This window comes from Bombina bombina, chromosome 7, assembly GCF_027579735.1.
Source record: "Bombina bombina isolate aBomBom1 chromosome 7, aBomBom1.pri, whole genome shotgun sequence".
Taxonomy (NCBI): Eukaryota; Metazoa; Chordata; class Amphibia; order Anura; family Bombinatoridae; genus Bombina; species Bombina bombina.
In genome coordinates this window covers 244,448,233-244,472,086 of record NC_069505.1, presented here as the reverse complement: position 1 = coordinate 244,472,086, position 23,854 = coordinate 244,448,233, and the positions used below count along the sequence as shown (strand labels likewise).

General features: G+C 37.5%; 1 protein-coding gene across 1 annotated transcript in view; it reads right to left on the bottom strand.

The window, feature by feature from the left end:
- Positions 1–23,854, bottom strand: part of SLC25A26 (solute carrier family 25 member 26) — a 253,856-nt gene that overhangs the window by 47,662 nt on the left and 182,340 nt on the right. The window contains exon 6 of the mRNA XM_053720688.1: positions 8,991–9,035. Coding sequence (XP_053576663.1) covers positions 8,991–9,035 — 45 coding nt within the window. The remainder of the gene's footprint in view (positions 1–8,990; positions 9,036–23,854) is intronic.

The following is a 23,854-nucleotide window of genomic DNA, read 5'->3' as shown; positions in this document are numbered from 1 at the left end:
GTACACATATTTCTATGGGGCTCCACACTGGCCTTCAAACATAATGAACAAACAGATTCATCTGTGTCAGACATGTTTAAACAGACTAGCAATGAGACTAGCAAGCTTGGAAAACACTTTGAATAAAACGTTACTGCGCCTTTAAGAAGCACACAAAAATTGTCACAGTTGAAATAACAATGAACTAAATCTGTTATAGCAACCAAATTTTCACAGTAAATATATTAGTTTAGCAGAGCATTGCACCCACTAGCAAATGGATGATTAACCCCTTAATACCCAAAAACACATAGTCAATATGCAAATAAACGTTTTTAACACAGTCAAACACACTGTCACAGGTCTGCTGTGACTGATTACCTCCCTCAAAAAGACTTTTGAAAACCTCTGAGCTCTCTAGAGACGTCCTGGGTCATGCAGGAAGAAGCAGGAAGACTGTGACTGAATTTTTACTGCGCAAAAAAACGCTAAAATAGGCCCCTCCCACTCATTATTACAGCAGTGGGAAACCTCAGTTAACTGTTTCTATGCAGAAATATAAGTCAGCCATGTGGAAAAATTCATGCCCCTATAAGTTTTATCACCAATGTACCTCACAAAAACGATTAAACATGCCAGTAAACGTTTTCAAGATCCCTTTTTAAAGAGAATGTATTGTTATTTATAAGCCTGCTACCAGTCGCTTCTACTGCAGTTAAGGCTCATTACATTACTTTCAGTATTAGCAGCATTTTCTTAGTCAAATTCCATTTCTTAGAAAATTACATTACTGCACATACATTTAATCAGCCTGATACCAGTCGCTACCACTGCATTTAAGGCTGTACTTACATTACTTCGGTATCAGCAGTATTTTCTTAGTCAATTCCATTCCTTAGAAAAATATTTTACTGCACATACCTCATTTGCAGGAGACCCCGCACGCTATTCCCTTTCTGAAGTTACCTCACTCCTCAGAATGTGCGAGAACAGCCAGTGGATCTTAGTTACTTCTGCTAAGATCATAGAAAACGCAGGCAGATTCTTCTTCCAAATACTGCCTGAGAAAAAACAGCACACTCCGGTGCCATTTAAAAATAACAAACTTTTGATTGAAGAAATAAGTAAGTATAAAACACCACACTCCTCTCACGACCTCCTTCTATGTTGAGGGTTGCAAGAGAATGACTGGATATGACATGTGAGGGGAGGAGCTATATAGCAGCTCTGCTTTGGGTGATCCTCTTGCAACTTCCTGTTGGGAAGGGAATATATCCCATAAGTAATGGATGACCCGTGGACTGAATACACTTAACAAGAGAAACTGTGTTTTTCACACCAAGAAAGAAAAGTCTTAAAATATTTTTTTCTTGTTACAGGTTTCCTAGCCTGAATTAAAGCATTTATCACATCTTAACAGAAACGTTGCTGTTTTAAAATTATGAGTTCAATCTCCAAGCCATCAAGTTGAGAGACTCTAGATACTGATGATAATATGGACCTTGAGATAGAAGTTCATAATAAAGAGGAAGTGACAAAGGAGGAAGGTTGGACATTTGTACTAAGTCTGCAAACCAAATTCTGAGAATTACTGATAAAAGCTCCTGCTTGATTCGAGCTATTACTTTTGGAAGAACTACTGTTAGAGGAAATATGTATGCCAGAAAAAAAGACCAAGGAGCTGCTAGAGCATCACAATCTGCCTGAGGGTCCCTAAAAGAAGAGGCCCTTTCCCTGGGTGAAAAGATTGGCGACTGAGGAAGTCAGTTTCCCAGTTGTTCACTCCTAGTGTGTGAATCACAGAAATAAGACAGTAATTGATCTCTTCCCAGTTGAGAATTCGAGTTACCTTCCTTCATCTCTAGAGAAATGTGAATTCCTCCTTGATGATTGATATATGCCAAGGCTATAGCATTGTTTGATTGAAAACAAAGATAGGACTCTTCCTGTAGGGGCCAGATCTGAAGAGCCCTAAAGATGGAACAGAGCTTTAACACATTTATTGGCAAATTTGTCTCCTAAAGTAACCAAACTCTCTGTGCTTTTCTGGACCGTAAAACTGCACCTCAACCATATATACTTTCATCCAGGGGCGTGTTAAATCATAGGCCAACAAGGCCAGTGCCTATAGCGGCCGATTTTGGCGGGCGGCACTTGCCGTGGCTGCATTGAATATACGGTCATAAATTTTTTTTTTGCCAAAACCAAATATGGCTACCGAACCCTCATCTGACACCCACCGTCGCCTCCCTGAGGCCAGACGCACCGCCCTCTTACACCTCTGCTAACAGGCAACCAGTACCTAAGTCAGTATAAGGAAAAGCCACGACCCCTATATATAAAAAATAGAAATAATCTTTGTATGTATATACAACAACCCCTCTGCTGTATTTAACCACTTCGCAGCCTCTCTATGTCACGTGCTGCAGAAGCCGATTCAGACTTCGGCTGTGCCTCCGGTATTGCTTCCTGCACTCACCCCCGCGTTCCCCGCACCTATACTGCTCAACTCTACTACCGGTGATGGGGCCCCCAGCGGGCCCCGGGATTCTCCTACTGATTCTTGGCTTCCTGCGGATCAGTGCTCACTGCTGCCAAGTATGTGCGGGGCAACCTAAGCACTAAGGAGGTACAATGGGAAGAATACATGGGCTATGAATGCTAGAGGGAGACTGGTACCGTTATGTAGTGAGATGCACTATAATTCTTGCTTACATAGGGTGACAGTGCTGTTTGTATGCAGACTTACATATACTGCATAAAGGGACAAACGCATACATTATAGTGTGTGTGCTACTTAATTTTATATAACAAGCCATTTAAAGGTCCCATTGTGTTTTTCAAACTAACATATCTCTATTCAACATGATAGCATCTACAAGGATTTACAAAGACAGGAACCTTATACAATAAACAGTGATTATGAGTACAATGTAATCGAGTGTATATAATGGTAGGTAACATTTACAATTAATATAGCATTAAAACTTAATGAGATTTTATTATATGCATATATATATATATATATATATATATATATATATATACACATACATACACACACATACACACACACACACACACACAACATGCAAGTCCTGGGGTGAACATTTTCTAAACAAAAGTCAAATTATACCCTGACCAAAAAACATTATGGTTGAAATAAAGTCTAAAACCTAGGGGGGGGGGGGTAACTAAAGCCAACTGGAAGAAGAACTAGAGGCGGAAAAATGTAAGCAGGTTGGTAAAACCAAGGAACTGCTAACGCATCCACCATCTCCGCCTGAGGATCCCTGGACCTGGAGAGGTACCTGAGAAGCTTCTTGTTTAGATGGGAAGCCATCAGATCTATTTTGGGGAGACCCCACATCTGTACAATCTGACAAAATACATCTGGATGGAGAGACCACTCCCCTGGATGTAAAGACTGACGACTGAGATAATCCGCTTCCCAATTGTCTACACCTGGGATATGCATCACAGAAATTAGACAGGAGTTGGATTCCGCCCAAAAAAGTATCTGAGGTACTTCTTTCATCGCTAAAGGACTGCGAGTCCCCCCTTGATGATTGACATATGCCACAGTTGTGATATTGTCTGTCTGAAAACAAATCAATGATTCTCCATTTAATAGAGGCCAAGCCTGAAGAGCCCTGAAAATACCAGAGTTCTAAAATATTGATTGGTAAACTTGCCTCTTGAGGATTCCAAACTCCTTGTGCTGTCAGAGACCCCCAGACAGCTCCCCAACCTGTGAGACTTGCAGCTGTTGAAATCACAGTCCAGGAAGGACGAACAAAAGAGGCCCCTTGAAGAATCCAATGATGGTCCAACCACCAGGACAGAGAGAGTTAAATGTTGGGATTTAAGTATATCAACTGTGATATCCGAGTATAATCCCTGCACCATTGATTCAGCATGCAAAGCTGCAGAGGTCTCATGAAAACGAGCAAAGGGGATTGCGTCCGATGCTGCAGTCATGAGACCTAAAACTTCCATGCACATAGCCACTGAAGGGAATGATCGAGACTGAAGGTTTCGACGGGCAGAAACCAATTTCATTTGTCTCTTGTCTGTTAAAGACAGAGTCATGGACACTAAATCTATCTGGAAACCTTAAAAAGTGACCCTTGTCTGAGGAATCAAGGAACTCTTTGGTAAATTGATCCTCCAACCATGTCTTTGAAGAAACAACACAAGTTGATTCGTGTAAGATTCTGCTAAATGAAAAGATTGAGCCAGTACCAAGATATCGTCCAAATAAGGAACCACCGCAATACCCTGCTCTCTGATAACAGATAGAAGGGCACCGAGAACCTTCAAAAAAGATTATTGGAGCTGTTGCTAGGCCAAATGGAAGAGCAACAAATTGGTAATGCTTGTCTAGAAAAGAGAATCTCATAAACCGATAGTGGTCTGGATGAATCGGAATGTGAAGATACGCTTCTGTAAGTCTATTGAGGACATGTAATGACCTTGCTGAACAAAAGGCAGAATAGTCCTTATAGTCACCATCTTGAAAGTTAGGACCCTTACAAATTGATTAAAAATCTTCAGATCCAGAACTGGTCTGAAAGAATGTTCCTTCTTCGGGACAATGAATAGATTTGAATAAAAACCCAGACCCTGTTCCAGAATTTGAATTGGTACAATTACTCCTGAAAGCTCTAGATCTGAAACACACTTCAGAAATGCCTGAGCTTTCACAGGATTTGTTGGAACGTGAGAGAGAAAAAAAATCTTCCCACAGGAGGTCTTGAAACCTATTCGATACCCCTGAGAGACAATATTCTGAATTCAATGATTCTGAACAGAACCTGCCCAAACGTCTTAAAGTAATTTCAATCTGCCCCTTACCAGCAGAACTGGATTGAGGGCCGCACCTTCATGCAGTCTTGGGGGCTGGCTTTGGTTTCTTATAAGGCTTGGATTTATTCCAACTTGAGGATGGTTTCCAATCTGAGCCAGAGTCCTTAGGGGAAGGAGTGGTTTTCTGTTCTCTATTCTGACGAAAGGAACAAAACCGATTATGAGCTTTAGATTTGCCCTTAGACTTTTTATCTTGAGGCAAAAAAACTCCCTTCCCCCCAGTAATAGTGGAAATAAAATAATCCAACTGGGAACGAAACAAATTATTACCCTGGAATGATAGAGATAGTAACCTAGATTTAGATACCATGTCAGCATTCCATAATTTGAGCCATAAAGCTCTTCTAGCTAAAATAGCCAAAGACATATATTTAACATTAATCTTGATGATATCAAAAATAGCATCACAGATAAAATGATTAGCATGTTGAAGCAGACGAACAATGCTATGCAAATCAGAGTCTTTTTCCCGTTGTGCTATGCTATCCAACCAAAAAGTTGATGCAGCCGCAACATCAGCCATAGAAATGGCAGGTCTGAGAATATAGTCAGAATGCAAATAAGCTTTCCTTAGATAAGATTCAATTTTCCTATATAAAGGATCCTTAAAAGAAGTACTATCTTCCATAGGAATAGTAGTACGTTTAGCAAGAGTAGAAATAGCCCCATCAACCTTAGGGACTTTTTCCCAAAACTCTAATTTAGCCACTGGCAAAGAATACAACTTTTTAAACCTTGAAGAAGGAACAAAAGAAGAACCAGGCTTAGACCATTCCTTAGCAATCACATCAGAAATAGCCTTAGGAACAGTAAAAACCTGAGGAATAGTCACATTAAGTTTATAGACAGAATTTAAACGTTTACTGGATTTATTATCAAGAGGACCAGACTCCTCAATATCCAAAGTTATCAACACTTCTTTTAACAAAGAACAAATATACTCAATCTTAAAAAGATAAGATGATTTATCAGTGTCAATGTCTGAAGTAGGATATTCTGAGTCAGAGAGATCCTCATCAGAGGATGATATATCAGTATGTTGCCGGTCATTACAAATGTCATCAGTATTATGTGAAGTTTTAAAAAACCTTTAACATTTATTTGAAGGCGGTATAGCAGCCGTAGCCTTCTGTATCACATCAGCAATATAATTTTTCATATCAACAGGGATATCATGTACTTTAGATGTTGAAGGAACAACGGATACTGTACTAGCACTAATAGAAACCTTTTCTGCATGCAAAAGCTTATCATGACAACTGCTACACACTACAGCTGGAGATATAATCTCCACTAGCTCACAACAGATACACTTAGCTTTGGTAGAACTGTGTTCAGGCAGCATGGTTCATACAGCAGCTTCTGAGACAGCATCAGATTGAGACATCTTGTAAAATGTATAATAAAAAATAAAATTTAAACAGAAATATCTTATTTCCACATATAGCAGTTTCAGGAATGGGAAAAAAAAATGCAAATGCTAAAATTGGCAAAAAAAAGCAAATAGCATAGTCCTCTGAGCAAAAAGAAGGCAAGGAGCATATAGGAAGTGGGGTAAAATAATACTAAATTTTTTGGTGCCAAGTATGACGCACAACGCAAAAGGAAGTTGAGAATTTTTTTGGTGTTAACAAACATCCTGAAATGACGCAACTTGCATCATAACAAACACAATTTCGCGCCAAACAACCTAGTGTCAACTAAGATGCAGGAAATTACGAACTTACGCCATTACAGATGCACATTTGCGGCAAAAAAAATTATCGTGCCAAGAATGACGCAATAAATAACAGCATTTTGCACCCTTGAAAGCCTAATTTGCCCGCAAGATATTCAAAGAAAAAAACAAGTCGAATTGAAAAGACTATACCCCACGTAAGACAAAACTTCCTAAAACATGATTCCCATAACGAAACTGCCAGACTGCAAAGGGAAATACACATAGACCCGACTCATGGCAAATATAAGTAAAATATATATATTTAAAACTTTATATTAATACATAAGGCGCCAAACCATAGCTGAGAGTGTCTTAAATAATGATACATACTTACCGAAAGACTCCCATCCACGTATAGCAGATAGCCAAACCAGTACTGAAAACTATCAGCAGAGGTAATGGTATATAAGAGTATATCGTCAATATGAAAAGGGAGGTAGGAGATGAATCCCTATGACCGATAACAGAGAACCCTTGAAAAGATTTCCTGCGAGGGAAACCATAAAAAAATCAATAAGTGATACTCTCTTCACATCCCTCTGACAAGCACTGTACTCTGAGAGGAATTGGGCTTCAGAATGCTTAGAAGCGCTTATCATAGAAGAAATCATAAAAATCAAGCACAAACTTACTTCACCACCTCCATAGGAGGCAAAGTTTGTAAAACTGAATTGTGGGTGTGGTGAGGGGTGTATTTATAGGCATTTTGAGGTTTTGGAAACTTTTCCCCTCCTGGTAGGATTGTATATTCCATACGTCACTAGCTCATGGACTGTTGCCAATTACATGAAAGAAATTAGACAATTGCTGTCCCTTAGGCCAATTTTTCTTGTCCTGCGGTAGGAAGGCACCCTTCCCACCGGAAACTATAGAAATAATGAAGTCCAGCCCTGTACCGAATAAAATCTTTCCCTTGAAAGGAAGAGAAAGGAGTCTGGATTTAGAAGTCATATTCGCAGACTAAGACTTCAACCAGAGAGCCCGGCAGGCTAGGACCGCAAAGCCAGAAGCCTTTGCATTTATGCAAATAATCTGCATATTCGCATCACAGATGAAGGAGTTAGCAATTCTCAGAGCCTTAATTCTCTCCTGAATATCCTCGAGGGGAGTCTCCACCTCAATGAGCTCCGACAGAGTGTTGCACCAGTAGGTAGCTGCTCCAGCAGCTGCCACCGGTTGAAATAAAAACCCTGTATGTTGAAACATCTTTCTCAGAAAGGTTTCCATTTTCTTATCCATAGGCTCTCTAAAAGAGGAAATATCCTCCAGAGATATAGTAGTACGCTTAGCCAGCGTAGAAATAGTGCCATGCACATTTGGGATGGAGCCCCATAAGTCTAATTGAGAGTTAGGGACCGGGAATCATTTTTTTAAAGTAGAAGAGGGGGAAAAAGAAGTTCCTATTCTTTCCCATTCGTTATTAATAATGTTTGCCATCTTAACTGGAAAAGGAAAAGTCAGAGGGACCTTCCTGTCTTCATAAACCCTGTCTAATGTTCCTCAGGGAGAGTAGCCTCTGGAACCTCTAGCGTAGATGCTCGATTTTAAATCTAAAGGAGGGATAGCTGGGAAATAATAGCTAAATCTGACAAATATTTAGATGACTCTAGGTCAGGAAAACTATGTTTAACCTTTCTTTTGCGTTTGTTAGAGCGAGGTAAGGCACTCAGGGCCGCAGACACCGCCGATTGTAACTGTGCGGTAAAGTCCGCAGGAAAAAAGCCCTCTCCAGATGGAGGATTAGTTGAGTCGTGGGGAACTGCATGTGGAGCAGGTAGGGTAGAAAGGGTACTAATCTCTCGGGACCCAGATTCCTGAAAGGTAGACGGCTCAGAGGGGCTAATAGCTCTATGAGTATTATCCGGCTTGTCTCCCTTCTTAGACTTTAAAACAGTGCTTAGGCAAATGGAACAAAATTGAGCAGGCGGGCAAACCACAGCCTCCTCACAATATAAACAGGAATTATTAACAAGTACAGAAGGAGCGGAACCTTCTAATGTAATATCAGAGTCCTCTATAGCTAGGATATATTCACAGAAGGACAGACAAAAAGTAAACACTTTATTTTAAAAAATGGCACCTTTATAATCCCAATGGCTGGGGCACTCACCACCTCCCAGACCCAGACAGCTAACAGAGAAAACGCTCTTTTCTGCCACCTCCTATAGTGACGAAAGGCAAAGAATGACTGGGGGATAAGGGAAGTGGGAAGCATATTTAAACCTTTGGCGGGGGTGTCTGACTCCTCCTGGTGGCCAGGTGTTGTATTTCCCAACAGTAAGGAATGAAGTTGTGGACTCTCCCTGCCTTATGGAAGGAAAGAAACATTTTCTAATAATCATGAAGTTGAATCTTTGCATCTATAGTAACACTTATGTACCATTTATTTCAATGCATTTAAAACACCAATGTAAAAACTCACTTTCAAAAACTCCCACAGAGGAAACTGCACCAAGGAGAACGGAATCTGCAAAAGAACAAAAAGTAAACAAAAGTAAATTGAAAATATGATTTTATGTCAATTTAACTTTTTTTAGCACCTAATATTCATTCAAACATACAGCTTGATTACAGAAAGCATTTCTCAACTAAAGTACTAACACACACAAAAAGCATAAGCTTGTATGGGCTATATAGGCAGCATCACATTTTTTATTTCATTTTTATATACAGGACATTTTGAGAAACATTTCTACAAGTTTAGAAATTGTTACAAGTAACAAAATATTTGTTAAACGGTTGCACAAAGTTGCTTGTGGCATAATGTGACACCAAATCGCTACAAATTGTGTGCAGATGATGGAGGTCTGTAGTTCTGCACTTTGTCCGCAACTCTCTTAAGACTGAAGAGGTTCAGAAGAGTCTGTTTCACACATTTAGTATAATACAGTTAGAGTCAGACTGTCTGCTGGCTCAGAATTCCGTTTTTTGGCTGCACCTCCTGCCTATGTGGTTTTCAGAATGTAGGAAAGTGATTCACATCTAAATATTGTGCTACTTGCTAAGGAAAGGGCCTTACTCAACGGGTTTTATTAAATGCTCATATGAGAGGACATAAAACACAAATGTTTTTTTTTAATGCAAATCAGTTTTTAAAAACGGCCATTTACACATTTTGTACCCATCACTATGAGTAAGAAAATTTAATGTTTTGGTTAATATCTTGATATACTTTTGCTGACGGAGAAGAGGAAGTGCAAAAAGTACCGTGTTAAAGGGACATGATTTTCCTTCATAAATCAGATAGAGCATACCACTGTAAGTAACTTTACTTTTATTATCAAATTTGCTTTATTCTCTTACTATCCTTTATTGAGGGAGCTGTAATGCACTACTGGGAGATAGCTAAATACATTGATAAACCAATGACAGGAGGCCTATATGTGCAGCCACCAATCAGCAGCTTGCTACCAGCTCCTGAGCCTACCTAAGTATGTTTTTCAACAAAGAAAAAAAACAAATTAGATAATAGAAGTACATTGGAAAGTTGATTAAAATTACATGCTCTATCCGCATAATGAAAGTCTAATTTAATGGGCCAGTTCTAGATGTTGCAAATTTACAGCAATATTTCCTAATAATCTCTGTTTGTTCAGGTTAGATAACTTTGTATATCGCTAATGCGTGATCAGTAGCACACCGCCTCAGTGGTACTTACATGTATATAATTATTAGTATATCGCTAATGCGTGATCAGTAGCACACCGCCTCAGTGGTACTTACATGTATATAATTATTAGTATATCGCTAATGCGTGATCAGTAGCACACCGCCTCAGTGGTACTTACATGTATATAATTATTAGTATATCGCTAATGCGTGATCAGTAGCACACCGCCTCAGTGGTACTTACATGTATATAATTATTAGTATATTGCTAATGCGTGATCAGTAGCACACCGCCTCAGTGGTACTTACATGTATATAATTATTAGTATATTGCTGATGCGTGATCAGTAGCACACCGCCTCAGTGGTACTTACATGTATATAATTATTACTATATTGCTGATGTGTAATTAGTAGCACACTGATTCAGTGGTATTTACATGTATATAATTATTAGTATATTGCTGATGTGTGATCAATAGCACACCGCCTCAGTGGTATTTACATGTATATAATTATTAGTATATTGCTAATGCGTGATCAGTAGCACACCGCCTCAGTGGTACTTACATGTATATAATTATTAGTATATTGCTGATGCATGATCAGTAGCACACCGCCTCAGTGGTACTTACATGTATATAATAATTAGTATATTGCTGATGCGTGATCAGTAGCACACCGCCTCAGTGGTACTTACATGTATATAATTATTAGTATATTGCTGATGCGTGATCAGTAGCACACCGCCTCAGTGGTACTTACATGTATATAATTATTAGTATATTGCTGATGCGTGATCTGTAGCACACCGCATCAGTGGTACTTACATGTATATAATCATTAGTATATTGCTAATGTGTAATTAGTAGCACACTGCCTCAGTGGTACTTACATGTATATAATTATTAGTATATCACTGATGTAATTAGTAGCACACCGCCTCAGTGGTACTTACATGTATATAATTATTAGTATATCACTGATATAATTAGTAGCACACCGCCTCAGTGGCACTTACATGTATATAATTATTAGTATATTGCTGATGTGTGATCAGTAGCACACCGCCTCAGTGGTACTTACATGTATATAATTATAAGTATATTGCTGATGTGTAATTAGTAGCACACCGCCTCAGTGGTACTTACATGTATATAATTATTAGTATATTGCTGATGCGTGATCAGTAGCACACCGATTCAGTGGTACTTACATGTATATAATTATTAGTATATTGCTGATGTGTGATCAGTAGCACATCGCCTCAGTGGTACTTACATGTATATAATTATTAGTATATCGCTAATGCATGATCAGTAGCACACCGCCTCAGTGGTACTTACATGTATATAATCATTAGTATATTGCTAATGTGTAATTAGTAGCACACTGCCTCAGTGGTACTTACATGTATATAATTATTAGTATATTGCTGATGTGTGATCAGTAGCACACCGCCTCAGTGGTACTTACATGTATATCATTATTAGTATATTGCTGATGCTTGATCAGTAGCACACCGCCTCAGTGGTACTTACATGTATATAATTATTAGTATATTGCTGATGTGTGATCAGTAGCACACCGCCTCAGTGGTACTTACATGTATATAATTATTAGTATATTGCTGATGCGTGATCAGTAGCACACCGCCTCAGTGGTACTTACATGTATATCATTATTATTATTTTGCTGATGCTTGATCAGTAGCACACCGCCTCAGTGGTATTTACATGTATATAATTATTAGTATATTGCTGATACGTGATCTGTAGCACACCGCCTCAATGGTACTAACATGTATGTAATTATTAGTATATTGCTGATGTGTGATCAGTAGCACACCGCCTCAGTGGTACTTACATGTATATAATTATTAGTATATTGCTGATACGTGATCAGTAGCACACCGCCTCAATGGTACTAACATGTATGTAATTATTAGTATATTGCTGATGTGTGATCAGTAGCACACTGATTCAGTGGTACTTACATGTATATAATTATTAGTATATTGCTAATGCGTGATCAGTAGCACACCGCCTCAGTGGTACTTACATGTATATTATTATTAGTATATTGCTGATGCGTGATCAGTAGCACACCGCCTCAGTGGTACTTACATGTATATAATTATTAGTATATTGCTGATGCGTGATCAGTAGACCACCGATTCAGTGGTACTTACATGTATATAATTATTAGTATATTGCTAATGCGTGATCAGTAGCACACCGCCTCAGTGGTACTTACATGTACAGTATATAATTATTAGTATATTGCTGATGCGTGATCAGTAGCACACTGATTCAGTGGTACTTACATGTATATAATTATTAGTATATTGCTAATGCGTGATCAGTAGCACACCGCCTCAGTGGTACTTACATGTATATAATTATTAGTATATTGCTGATGCGTGATCAGTAGACCACCGATTCAGTGGTACTTACATGTATATAATTATTAGTATATTGCTGATGTGTAATTAGTAGCACACCGCCTCAGTGGTACTTACATGTATATAATTATTAGTATATTGCTGATGCGTGATCAGTAGCACACCGCCTCAGTGGTACTTACATGTATATAATTATTAGTATATTGCTGATGCGTGATCAGTAGCACACCGCCTCAGTGGTACTTACATGTATATAATTATTAGTATATTGCTGATGCATGATCAATAGCACACCGCCTCAGTGGTACTTACATGTATATAATTATTAGTATATTGCTGATACGTGATCAGTAGCACACCGCCTCAGTGGTACTTACATGTATATAATTATTAGTATATTGCTGATGCGTGATCAGTAGCAAACCGCCTCAGTGGTACTTACATGTATATAATTATTAGTATATTGCTGATGCGTGATCAGTAGCACACCGCCTCAGTGGTACTTACATGTATATAATTATTAGTATATTGCTGATGCGTGATCAGTAGCACACCGCCTCAGTGGTACTTACATGTATATAATTTTTAGTATATTGCTGTTGCGTGATCTGTAGCACACCGCCTCAGTGGTACTTACATGTATATAATCATTAGTATATTGCTAATGTGTAATTAGTAGCACACTGCCTCAGTGGTACTTACATGTATATAATTATTAGTATATTGCTGATGTGTAATTAGTAGCACACCACCTCAGTGGTACTTACATGTATATAATTATTAGTATATTGCTGATGTGTAATTAGTAGCACACCGCCTCAGTGGTACTTACATGTATATAATTATTAGTATATTGCTGATGCGTGATCAGTAGCACACAGCCTCAATGGTACTTACATATATATATAATTATTAGTATATTGCTAATGCGTGATCAGTAGCACACAGATTCAGTGGTACTTACATGTATATAATTATTAGTATATTGCTAATGCGTTATCAGTAGCACACCGCCTCAGTGGTACTTACATGTATATAATTATTAGTATATTGCTGATGTGTGATCTGTAGCACACCGCCTCAGTGGTACTTATATGTATATAATTATTAGTATATTGCTGATGTGTGATCAGTAGCACACCGCCTCAGTGGTACTTACATGTATATAATTATTAGTATATTGCTGATACGTGATCAGTAGCACACCGCCTCAGTGGTAATTACATGTATATAATTATTAGTATATTGCTGATACGTGATCAGTAGCACACCGCCTCAGTGGTACTTACATGTATATAATTATTAGTATATTGCTAATGTGTAATTAGTAGCATACTGCCTCAGTGGTACTTACATGTATATAATTATTAGTATATTGCTGATGCGTGATCAGTATCACACCGCCTCAGTGGTACTTACATGTATATGATTATTAGTATATTGCTGATGCGTGATCTGTAGCACACCGACTCAGTGGTACTTACATGTATATAATTATTAGTATATTGCTGATACGTGATCAGTAGCACACCGCCTCAGTGGTACTTACATGTATATAATTATTAGTATATTGCTAATGTGTAATTAGTAGCACACTGCCTCAGTGGTACTTACATGTATATAATTATTAGTATATTGCTGATGTGTAATTAGTAGCACACTGCCTCAGTGGTACTTACATGTATATAATTATTAGTATATTGCTGATCCGTGATCTGTAGCACACCGCCTCAGTGGTACTTACATGTATATAATTATTAGTATATTGCTGATGCGTGATCAGTAGCACACCGCCTCAGTGGTATTTACATGTATATAATTACTAGTATATTGCTGATGCGTGATCTGTAGCACACCGCCTCAGTGGTACTTACATGTATATAATTATTAGTATATTGCTGATGCGTGATCAGTAGCACACCGCCTCAGTGGTACTTACATGTATATAATTATTAGTATATTGCTGATGCGTGATCAGTAGCACACCGCCTCAGTGGTACTTACATGTATATAATTATTAGTATATTGCTGATGCGTGATCAGTAGCACACCGCCTCAGTGGTACTTACATGTATATAATTATTAGTATATTGCTGATGCGTGATCAGTAGCACACCGCCTCAGTGGTACTTACATGTATATAATTATTAGTATATTGCTGATACGTGATCAGTAGCACAACGCCTCAGTGGTACTTACATGTATATAATTATTAGTATATTGCTGATGTGTGATCAGTAGCACACCGCCTCAGTGGTACTTACATGTATATAATTATTAGTATATTGCTGATGCGTGATCAGTAGCACACCGCCTCAGTGGTACTTACATGTATATAATTATTAGTATATTGCTGATGTGTGATCAGTAGCACAACGCCTCAGTGGTACTTACATGTATATAATTATTAGTATATTGCTGATACGTGATCAGTAGCACACCGCCTCAGTGGTACTTACATGTATATAATTATTAGTATATTGCTGATGCGTGATCTGTAGCACACCGCCTCAGTGGTACTTACATGTATATAATTATTAGTATATTGCTGATGTGTGATCAGTAGCACACCGCCTCAGTGGTACTTACATGTATATAATTATTAGTATATTGCTGATGTGTGATCAGTAGCACACCGCCTCAGTGGTACTTACATATATATAATTATTAGTATATTGCTGATACGTGATCAGTAGCACACCGCCTCAGTGGTACTTACATGTATATAATTATTAGTATATTGCTGATGTGTAATTAGTAGCACACTGATTAAGTGGTACTTACATGTATATAATTATTAGTATATTGCTGATGTGTAATTAGTAGCACACTGATTCAGTGGTACTTACATGTATATAATTATTAGTATATTGCTGATGTGTAATTAGTAGCACACCGCCTCAGTGGTACTTACATGTATATAATTATTAGTATATTGCTGATGCGTGATCAGTAGCACATCGCCTCAGTGGTATTTACATGTATATAATTATTAGTATATTGCTGATGCGTGATCTGTAGCACACCGCCTCAGTGGTACTTACATGTATATAATTATTAGTATATTGCTGATGCGTGATCAGAAGCACACCGCCTCAGTGGTACTTACATGTATATAATTATTAGTATATTGCTGATGTGTAATTAGTAGCACACTGATTCAGTGGTACTTACATGTATATAATTATTAGTATATTGCTGATGTGTAATTAGTAGCACACTGATTCAGTGGTACTTACATGTATATAATTATTAGTATATTGCTGATGTGTGATCAGTAGCACACCGCCTCAGTGGTACTTACATGTATATAATTATTAGTATATTGCTGATGTGTGATCAGTAGCACACCGCCTCAGTGGTATTTACATGTATATAATTATTAGTATATTGCTGATGTGTGATCAGTAGCACACCGCCTCAGTGGTACTTACATGTATATAATTATTAGTATATTGCTGATGTGTGATCAGTAGCACACCGCCTCAGTGGTACTTACATGTATATAATTATTAGTATATTGCTGATGTGTGATCAGTAGCACACCGCCTCAGTGGTACTTACATGTATATAATTATTAGTATATTGCTGATGCGTGATCAGTAGCACACCGCCTCAGTGGTACTTACATGTATATAATTATTAGTATATTGCTGATGCGTGATCAGTAGCACACCGCCTCAGTGGTACTTACATGTATATAATTTTTAGTATATTGCTGTTGCGTGATCTGTAGCACACCGCCTCAGTGGTACTTACATGTATATAATCATTAGTATATTGCTAATGTGTAATTAGTAGCACACTGCCTCAGTGGTACTTACATGTATATAATTATTAGTATATTGCTGATGTGTAATTAGTAGCACACCACCTCAGTGGTACTTACATGTATATAATTATTAGTATATTGCTGATGTGTAATTAGTAGCACACCGCCTCAGTGGTACTTACATGTATATAATTATTAGTATATTGCTGATGCGTGATCAGTAGCACACAGCCTCAATGGTACTTACATATATATATAATTATTAGTATATTGCTAATGCGTGATCAGTAGCACACAGATTCAGTGGTACTTACATGTATATAATTATTAGTATATTGCTAATGCGTGATCAGTAGCACACCGCCTCAGTGGTACTTACATGTATATAATTATTAGTATATTGCTGATGCGTGATCTGTAGCACACCGCCTCAGTGGTACTTATATGTATATAATTATTAGTATATTGCTGATGTGTGATCAGTAGCACACCGCCTCAGTGGTACTTACATGTACATAATTATTAGTATATTGCTGATACGTGATCAGTAGCACACCGCCTCAGTGGTACTTACATGTATATAATTATTAGTATATTGCTGATACGTGATCAGTAGCACACCGCCTCAGTGGTACTTACATGTATATAATTATTAGTATATTGCTAATGTGTAATTAGTAGCATACTGCCTCAGTGGTACTTACATGTATATAATTATTAGTATATTGCTGATGCGTGATCAGTATCACACCGCCTCAGTGGTACTTACATGTAAATGATTATTAGTATATTGCTGATGCGTGATCTGTAGCACACCGACTCAGTGGTACTTACATGTATATAATTATAAGTATATTGCTGATACGTGATCAGTAGCACACCGCCTCAGTGGTACTTACATGTATATAATTATTAGTATATTGCTAATGTGTAATTAGTAGCACACTGCCTCAGTGGTACTTACATGTATATAATTATTAGTATATTGCTGATGTGTAATTAGTAGCACACTGCCTCAGTGGTACTTACATGTATATAATTATTAGTATATTGCTGACCCGTGATCTGTAGCACACCGCCTCAGTGGTACTTACATGTATATAATTATTAGTATATTGCTGATGCGTGATCAGTAGCACACCGCCTCAGTGGTATTTACATGTATATAATTATTAGTATATTGCTGATGCGTGATCTGTAGCACACCGCCTCAGTGGTACTTACATGTATATAATTATTAGTATATTGCTGATGCGTGATCAGTAGCACACCGCCTCAGTGGTACTTACATGTATATAATTATTAGTATATTGCTGATGCGTGATCAGTAGCACACCGCCTCAGTGGTACTTACATGTATATAATTATTAGTATATTGCTGATGCGTGATCAGTAGCACACCGCCTCAGTGGTACTTACATGTATATAATTATTAGTATATTGCTGATGCGTGATCAGTAGCACATCACCTCAGTGGTACTTACATGTATATAATTATTAGTATATTGCTGATGCGTGATCAGTAGCACACCGCCTCAGTGGTACTTACATGTATATAATTATTAGTATATTGCTGATGCGTGATCAGTAGCACACCGCCTCAGTGGTACTTACATGTATATAATTATTAGTATATTGCTGATGTGTAATTAGTAGCACACAGCCTCAGTGGTATTTACATGTATATAATTATTAGTATATTGCTGATACGTGATCAGTAGCACACCGCCTCAGTGGTACTTACATGTATATAATTATTAGTATATTGCTGATGCGTGATCAGTAGCACACCGCCTCAGTGGTACTTACATGCATATAATTATTAGTATATTGCTGATGCGTGATCAGTAGCACACCACCTCAGTGGTACTTACATGTATATAATTATTAGTATATTGCTGATGCGTGATCAGTAGCACACCGCCTCAGTGGTACTTACATGTATATAATTATTAGTATATTGCTGATGCGTGATCAGTAGCACACCGCCTCAGTGGTACTTACATGTATATAATTATTAGTATATTGCTGATGTGTAATTAGTAGCACACAGCCTCAGTGGTATTTACATGTATATAATTATTAGTATATTGCTGATACGTGATCAGTAGCACACCGCCTCAGTGGTACTTACATGTATATAATTATTAGTATATTGCTGATACGTGATCAGTAGCACAACGCCTCAGTGGTACTTACATGTATATAATTATTAGTATATTGCTGATGTGTGATCAGTAGCACACCGCCTCAGTGGTACTTACATGTATATAATTATTAGTATATTGCTGATGCGTGATCAGTAGCACACCGCCTCAGTGGTACTTACATGTATATAATTATTAGTATATTGCTGATGTGTGATCAGTAGCACACCGCCTCAGTGGTACTTACATGTATATAATTATTAGTATATTGCTGATACGTGATCAGTAGCACACCGCCTCAGTGGTACTTACATGTATATAATTATTAGTATATTGCTGATGCGTGATCTGTAGCACACCGCCTCAGTGGTACTTACATGTATATAATTATTAGTATATTGCTGATGTGTGATCAGTAGCACACCGCCTCAGTGGTACTTACATGTATATAATTATTAGTATATTGCTGATGTGTGATCAGTAGCACACCGCCTCAATGGTACTTACATGTATATAATTATTAGTATATTGCTGATGTGTGATCAGTAGCACACCGCCTCAGTGGTACTTACATATATATAATTATTAGTATATTGCTGATACGTGATCAGTAGCACACCGCCTCAGTGGTACTTACATGTATATAATTATTAGTATATTGCTGATGTGTAATTAGTAGCACACTGATTCAGTGGTACTTACATGTATATAATTATTAGTATATTGCTGATGTGTAATTAGCAGCACACTGATTCAGTGGTACTTACATGTATATAATTATTAGTATATTGCTGATGTGTAATTAGTAGCACACCGCCTCAGTGGTACTTACATGTATATAATTATTAGTATATTGCTGATGCGTGATCAGTAGCACATCGCCTCAGTGGTATTTACATGTATATAATTATTAGTATATTGCTGATGCGTGATCTGTAGCACACCGCCTCAGTGGTACTTACATGTATATAATTATTAGTATATTGCTGATGCGTGATCAGAAGCACACCGCCTCAGTGGTACTTACATGTATATAATTATTAGTATATTGCTGATGTGTGATCAGTAGCACACCGCCTCAGTGGTACTTACATGTATATAATTATTAGTATATTGCTGATGTGTGATCAGTAGCACACCGCCTCAGTGGTACTTACATGTATATAATTATTAGTATCTTGCTGATGTGTGATCAGTAGCACACCGCCTCAGTGGTACTTACATGTATATAATTATTAGTATATTGCTGATGTGTGATCAGTAGCACACCGCCTCAGTGGTATTTACATGTATATAATTATTAGTATATTGCTGATACGTGATCAGTAGCACACCGCCTCAGTGGTACTTACATGTATATAATTATTAGTATATTGCTGATACGTGATCAGTAGCACACCGCCTCAGTGGTATTTACATGTATATAATTATTAGTATATTGCTGATGCGTGATCTGTAGCACACCGCCTCAGTGGTACTTACATGTATATAATTATTAGTATATTGCTGATGTGTGATCAGTAGCACACCGCCTCAGTGGTACTTACATGTATATAATTATTAGTATATTGCTGATGTGTGATCAGTAGCACACCGCCTCAATGGTACTTACATGTATATAATTATTAGTATATTGCTGATGTGTGATCAGTAGCACACCACCTCAGTGGTACTTACATGTATATAATTATTAGTATATTGCTGATGTGTGATCAGTAGCACACCGCCTCAGTGGTACTTACATGTATATAATTTTTAGTATATTGCTGATGTGTGATCAGTAGCACACCGCCTCAGTGGTACTTACATGTATATAATTATTAGTATATTGCTGATGTGTAATTAGTAGCACACCGCCTCAGTGGTATTTACATGTATATAATTATTAGTATATTGCTGATGTGTGATCAGTAGCACACCGCCTCAGTGGTATTTACATGTATATAATTATTAGTATATTGCTGATGCGTGATCTGTAGCACACCGCCTCAGTGGTACTTACATGTATATAATTATTAGTATATTGCTAATGCGTGATCAGTAGCACACCGCCTCAGTGGTAATTACATGTATATAATTATTAGTATATTGCTGATGCGTGATCAGTAGCACACCGCCTCAGTGGTATTTACATGTATATAATTATTAGTATATTGCTGATGCGTGATCTGTAGCACACCGCCTCAGTGGTACTTACATGTATATAATTATTAGTATATTGCTAATGCGTGATCAGTAGCACACCGCCTCAGTGGTAATTACATGTATATAATTATTAGTATATTGCTGATGTGTGATCAGTAGCACACCGCCTCAGTGGTATTTACATGTATATAATTATTAGTATATTGCTGATGCGTGATCTGTAGCACACCGCCTCAGTGGTACTTACATGTATATAATTATTAGTATATTGCTGATGCGTGATCAGTAGCACACCGCCTCAGTGGTATTTACATGTATATAATTATTAGTATATTGCTGATGTGTGATCTGTAGCACACCGCCTCAGTGGTATTTACATGTATATAATCATTAGTATATTGCTGATGTGTGATCAGTAGCACACCGCCTCAGTGGTACTTACATGTATATAATCATTAGTATATTGCTGATGTGTGATCAGTAGCACACCGCCTCAGTGGTACTTACATGTATATAATTATTAGTATATCGCTAATGTGTGATCAGTAGCACACCGCCTCAGTGGTATTTACATGTATAGAATTATTAGTATATCGCTAATGCGTGATCAGTATCACACCGCCTCAGTGGTATTTACATGTATATAATTATTAGTATATTGCTGATACGTGATCAGTAGCACACCGCCTCAGTGGTACTTACATGTATATAATTATTAGTATATTGCTGATGTGTGATCAGTAGCACACCGCCTCAGTGGTACTTACATGTATATAATTATTAGTATATTGCTGATGTGTGATCAGTAGCACACCGCCTCAGTGGTACTTACATGTATATAATTATTAGTATATTGCTGATGTGTTATCAGTAGCACACCGCCTCAGTGGTATTTACATGTATATAATTATTAGTATATTGCTGATGCATGATCTGTAGCACACCGCCTCAGTGGTACTTACATGTATATAATTATTAGTATATTGCTAATGCGTGATCAGTAGCACACCGCCTCAGTGGTACTTACATGTATATAATTATTAGTATATTGCTGATGTGTGATCTGTAGCACACCGCCTCAGTGGTACTTACATGTATATAATTATTAGTATATCTCTAATGCGTGATCAGTATCACACCGCCTCAGTGGTACTTACATGTATATAATTATTAGTATATTGCTGATGTGTGATCTGTAGCACACCGCCTCAGTGGTATTTACATGTATATAATCATTAGTATATTGCTGATGTGTGATCAGTAGCACACCGCCTCAGTGGTATTTACATGTATATAATTATTAGTATATTGCTGATGCATGATCTGTAGCACACCGCCTCAGTGGTACTTACATGTATATAATTATTAGTATATTGCTAATGCGTGATCAGTAGCACACCGCCTCAGTGGTACTTACATGTATATAATTATTAGTATATTGCTGATGTGTGATCTGTAGCACACCGCCTCAGTGGTACTTACATGTATATAATTATTAGTATATCGCTAATGCGTGATCAGTATCACACCGCCTCAGTGGTACTTACATGTATATAATTATTAGTATATTGCTGATGTGTGATCTGTAGCACACCGCCTCAGTGGTATTTACATGTATATAATCATTAGTATATTGCTGATGTGTGATCAGTAGCACACCGCCTCAGTGGTACTTACATGTATATAATTATTAGTATATCGCTAATGTGTGATCAGTAGCACACCGCCTCAGTGGTATTTACATGTATATAATTATTAGTATATCGCTAATGCGTGATCAGTATCACACCGCCTCAGTGGTACTTACATGTATATAATTATTAGTATATTGCTGATGTGTGATCTGTAGCACACCGCCTCAGTGGTATTTACATGTATGTAATTATTAGTATATCGCTAATGCGTGATCAGTATCACACCGCCTCAGTGGTATTTACATGTATATAATTATTAGTATATTGCTGATACGTGATCAGTAGCACACCGCCTCAGTGGTACTTACATGTATATAATTATTAGTATATTGCTGATACGTGATCAGTAGCACACCGCCTCAATGGTACTTACATGTATATAATTATTAGTATATTGCTGATGTGTGATCAGTAGCACACCGCCTCAGTGGTACTTACATGTATATAATTATTAGTATATTGCTGATGTGTGATCAGTAGCACACCGCCTCAGTGGTATTAACATGTATATAATTATTAGTATATTGCTGATACGTGATCAGTAGCACACCGCCTCAATGGTACTTACATGTATATAATTATTAGTATATTGCTGATGTGTGATCAGTAGCACACCGCCTCAGTGGTACTTACATGTATATAATTATTAGTATATTGCTGATGTGTAATTAGTAGCACACCGCCTCAGTGGTACTTACATGCATATAATTATTAGTATATTGCTGACCCGTGATCTGTAGCACACCGCCTCAGTGGTACTTACATGTATATAATTATTAGTATATTGCTGATGCGTAATCAGTAGCACACCGCCTCAGTGGTATTTACATGTATATAATTATTAGTATATTGCTGATGCGTGATCTGTAGCACACCGCCTCAGTGGTACTTACATGTATATAATTATTAGTATATTGCTGATGCGTGATCAGTAGCACACCGCCTCAGTGGTACTTACATGTATATAATTATTAGTATATTGCTGATGTGTAATTAGTAGCACACTGATTCAGTGGTACTTACATGTATATAATTATTAGTATATTGCTGATGTGTAATTAGTAGCACACTGATTCAGTGGTACTTACATGTATATAATTATTAGTATATTGCTGATGCGTGATCAGTAGCACACCGCCTCAGTGGTATTTACATGTATATAATTATTAGTATATTGCTGATACGTGATCAGTAGCACACCGCCTCAGTGGTACTTACATGTATATAATTATTAGTATATTGCTGATGTGTGATCAGTAGCACACCGCCTCAGTGGTATTTACATGTATATAATTATTAGTATATTGCTGATGCGTGATCTGTAGCACACCGCCTCAGTGGTACTTACATGTATATAATTATTAGTATATTGCTGATGTGTGATCTGTAGCACACCGCCTCAGTGGTACTTACATGTATATAATTATTAGTATATTGCTGATGTGTGATCAGTAGCACACCGCCTCAGTGGTACTTACATGTATATAATTATTAGTATATTGCTGATGTGTGATCA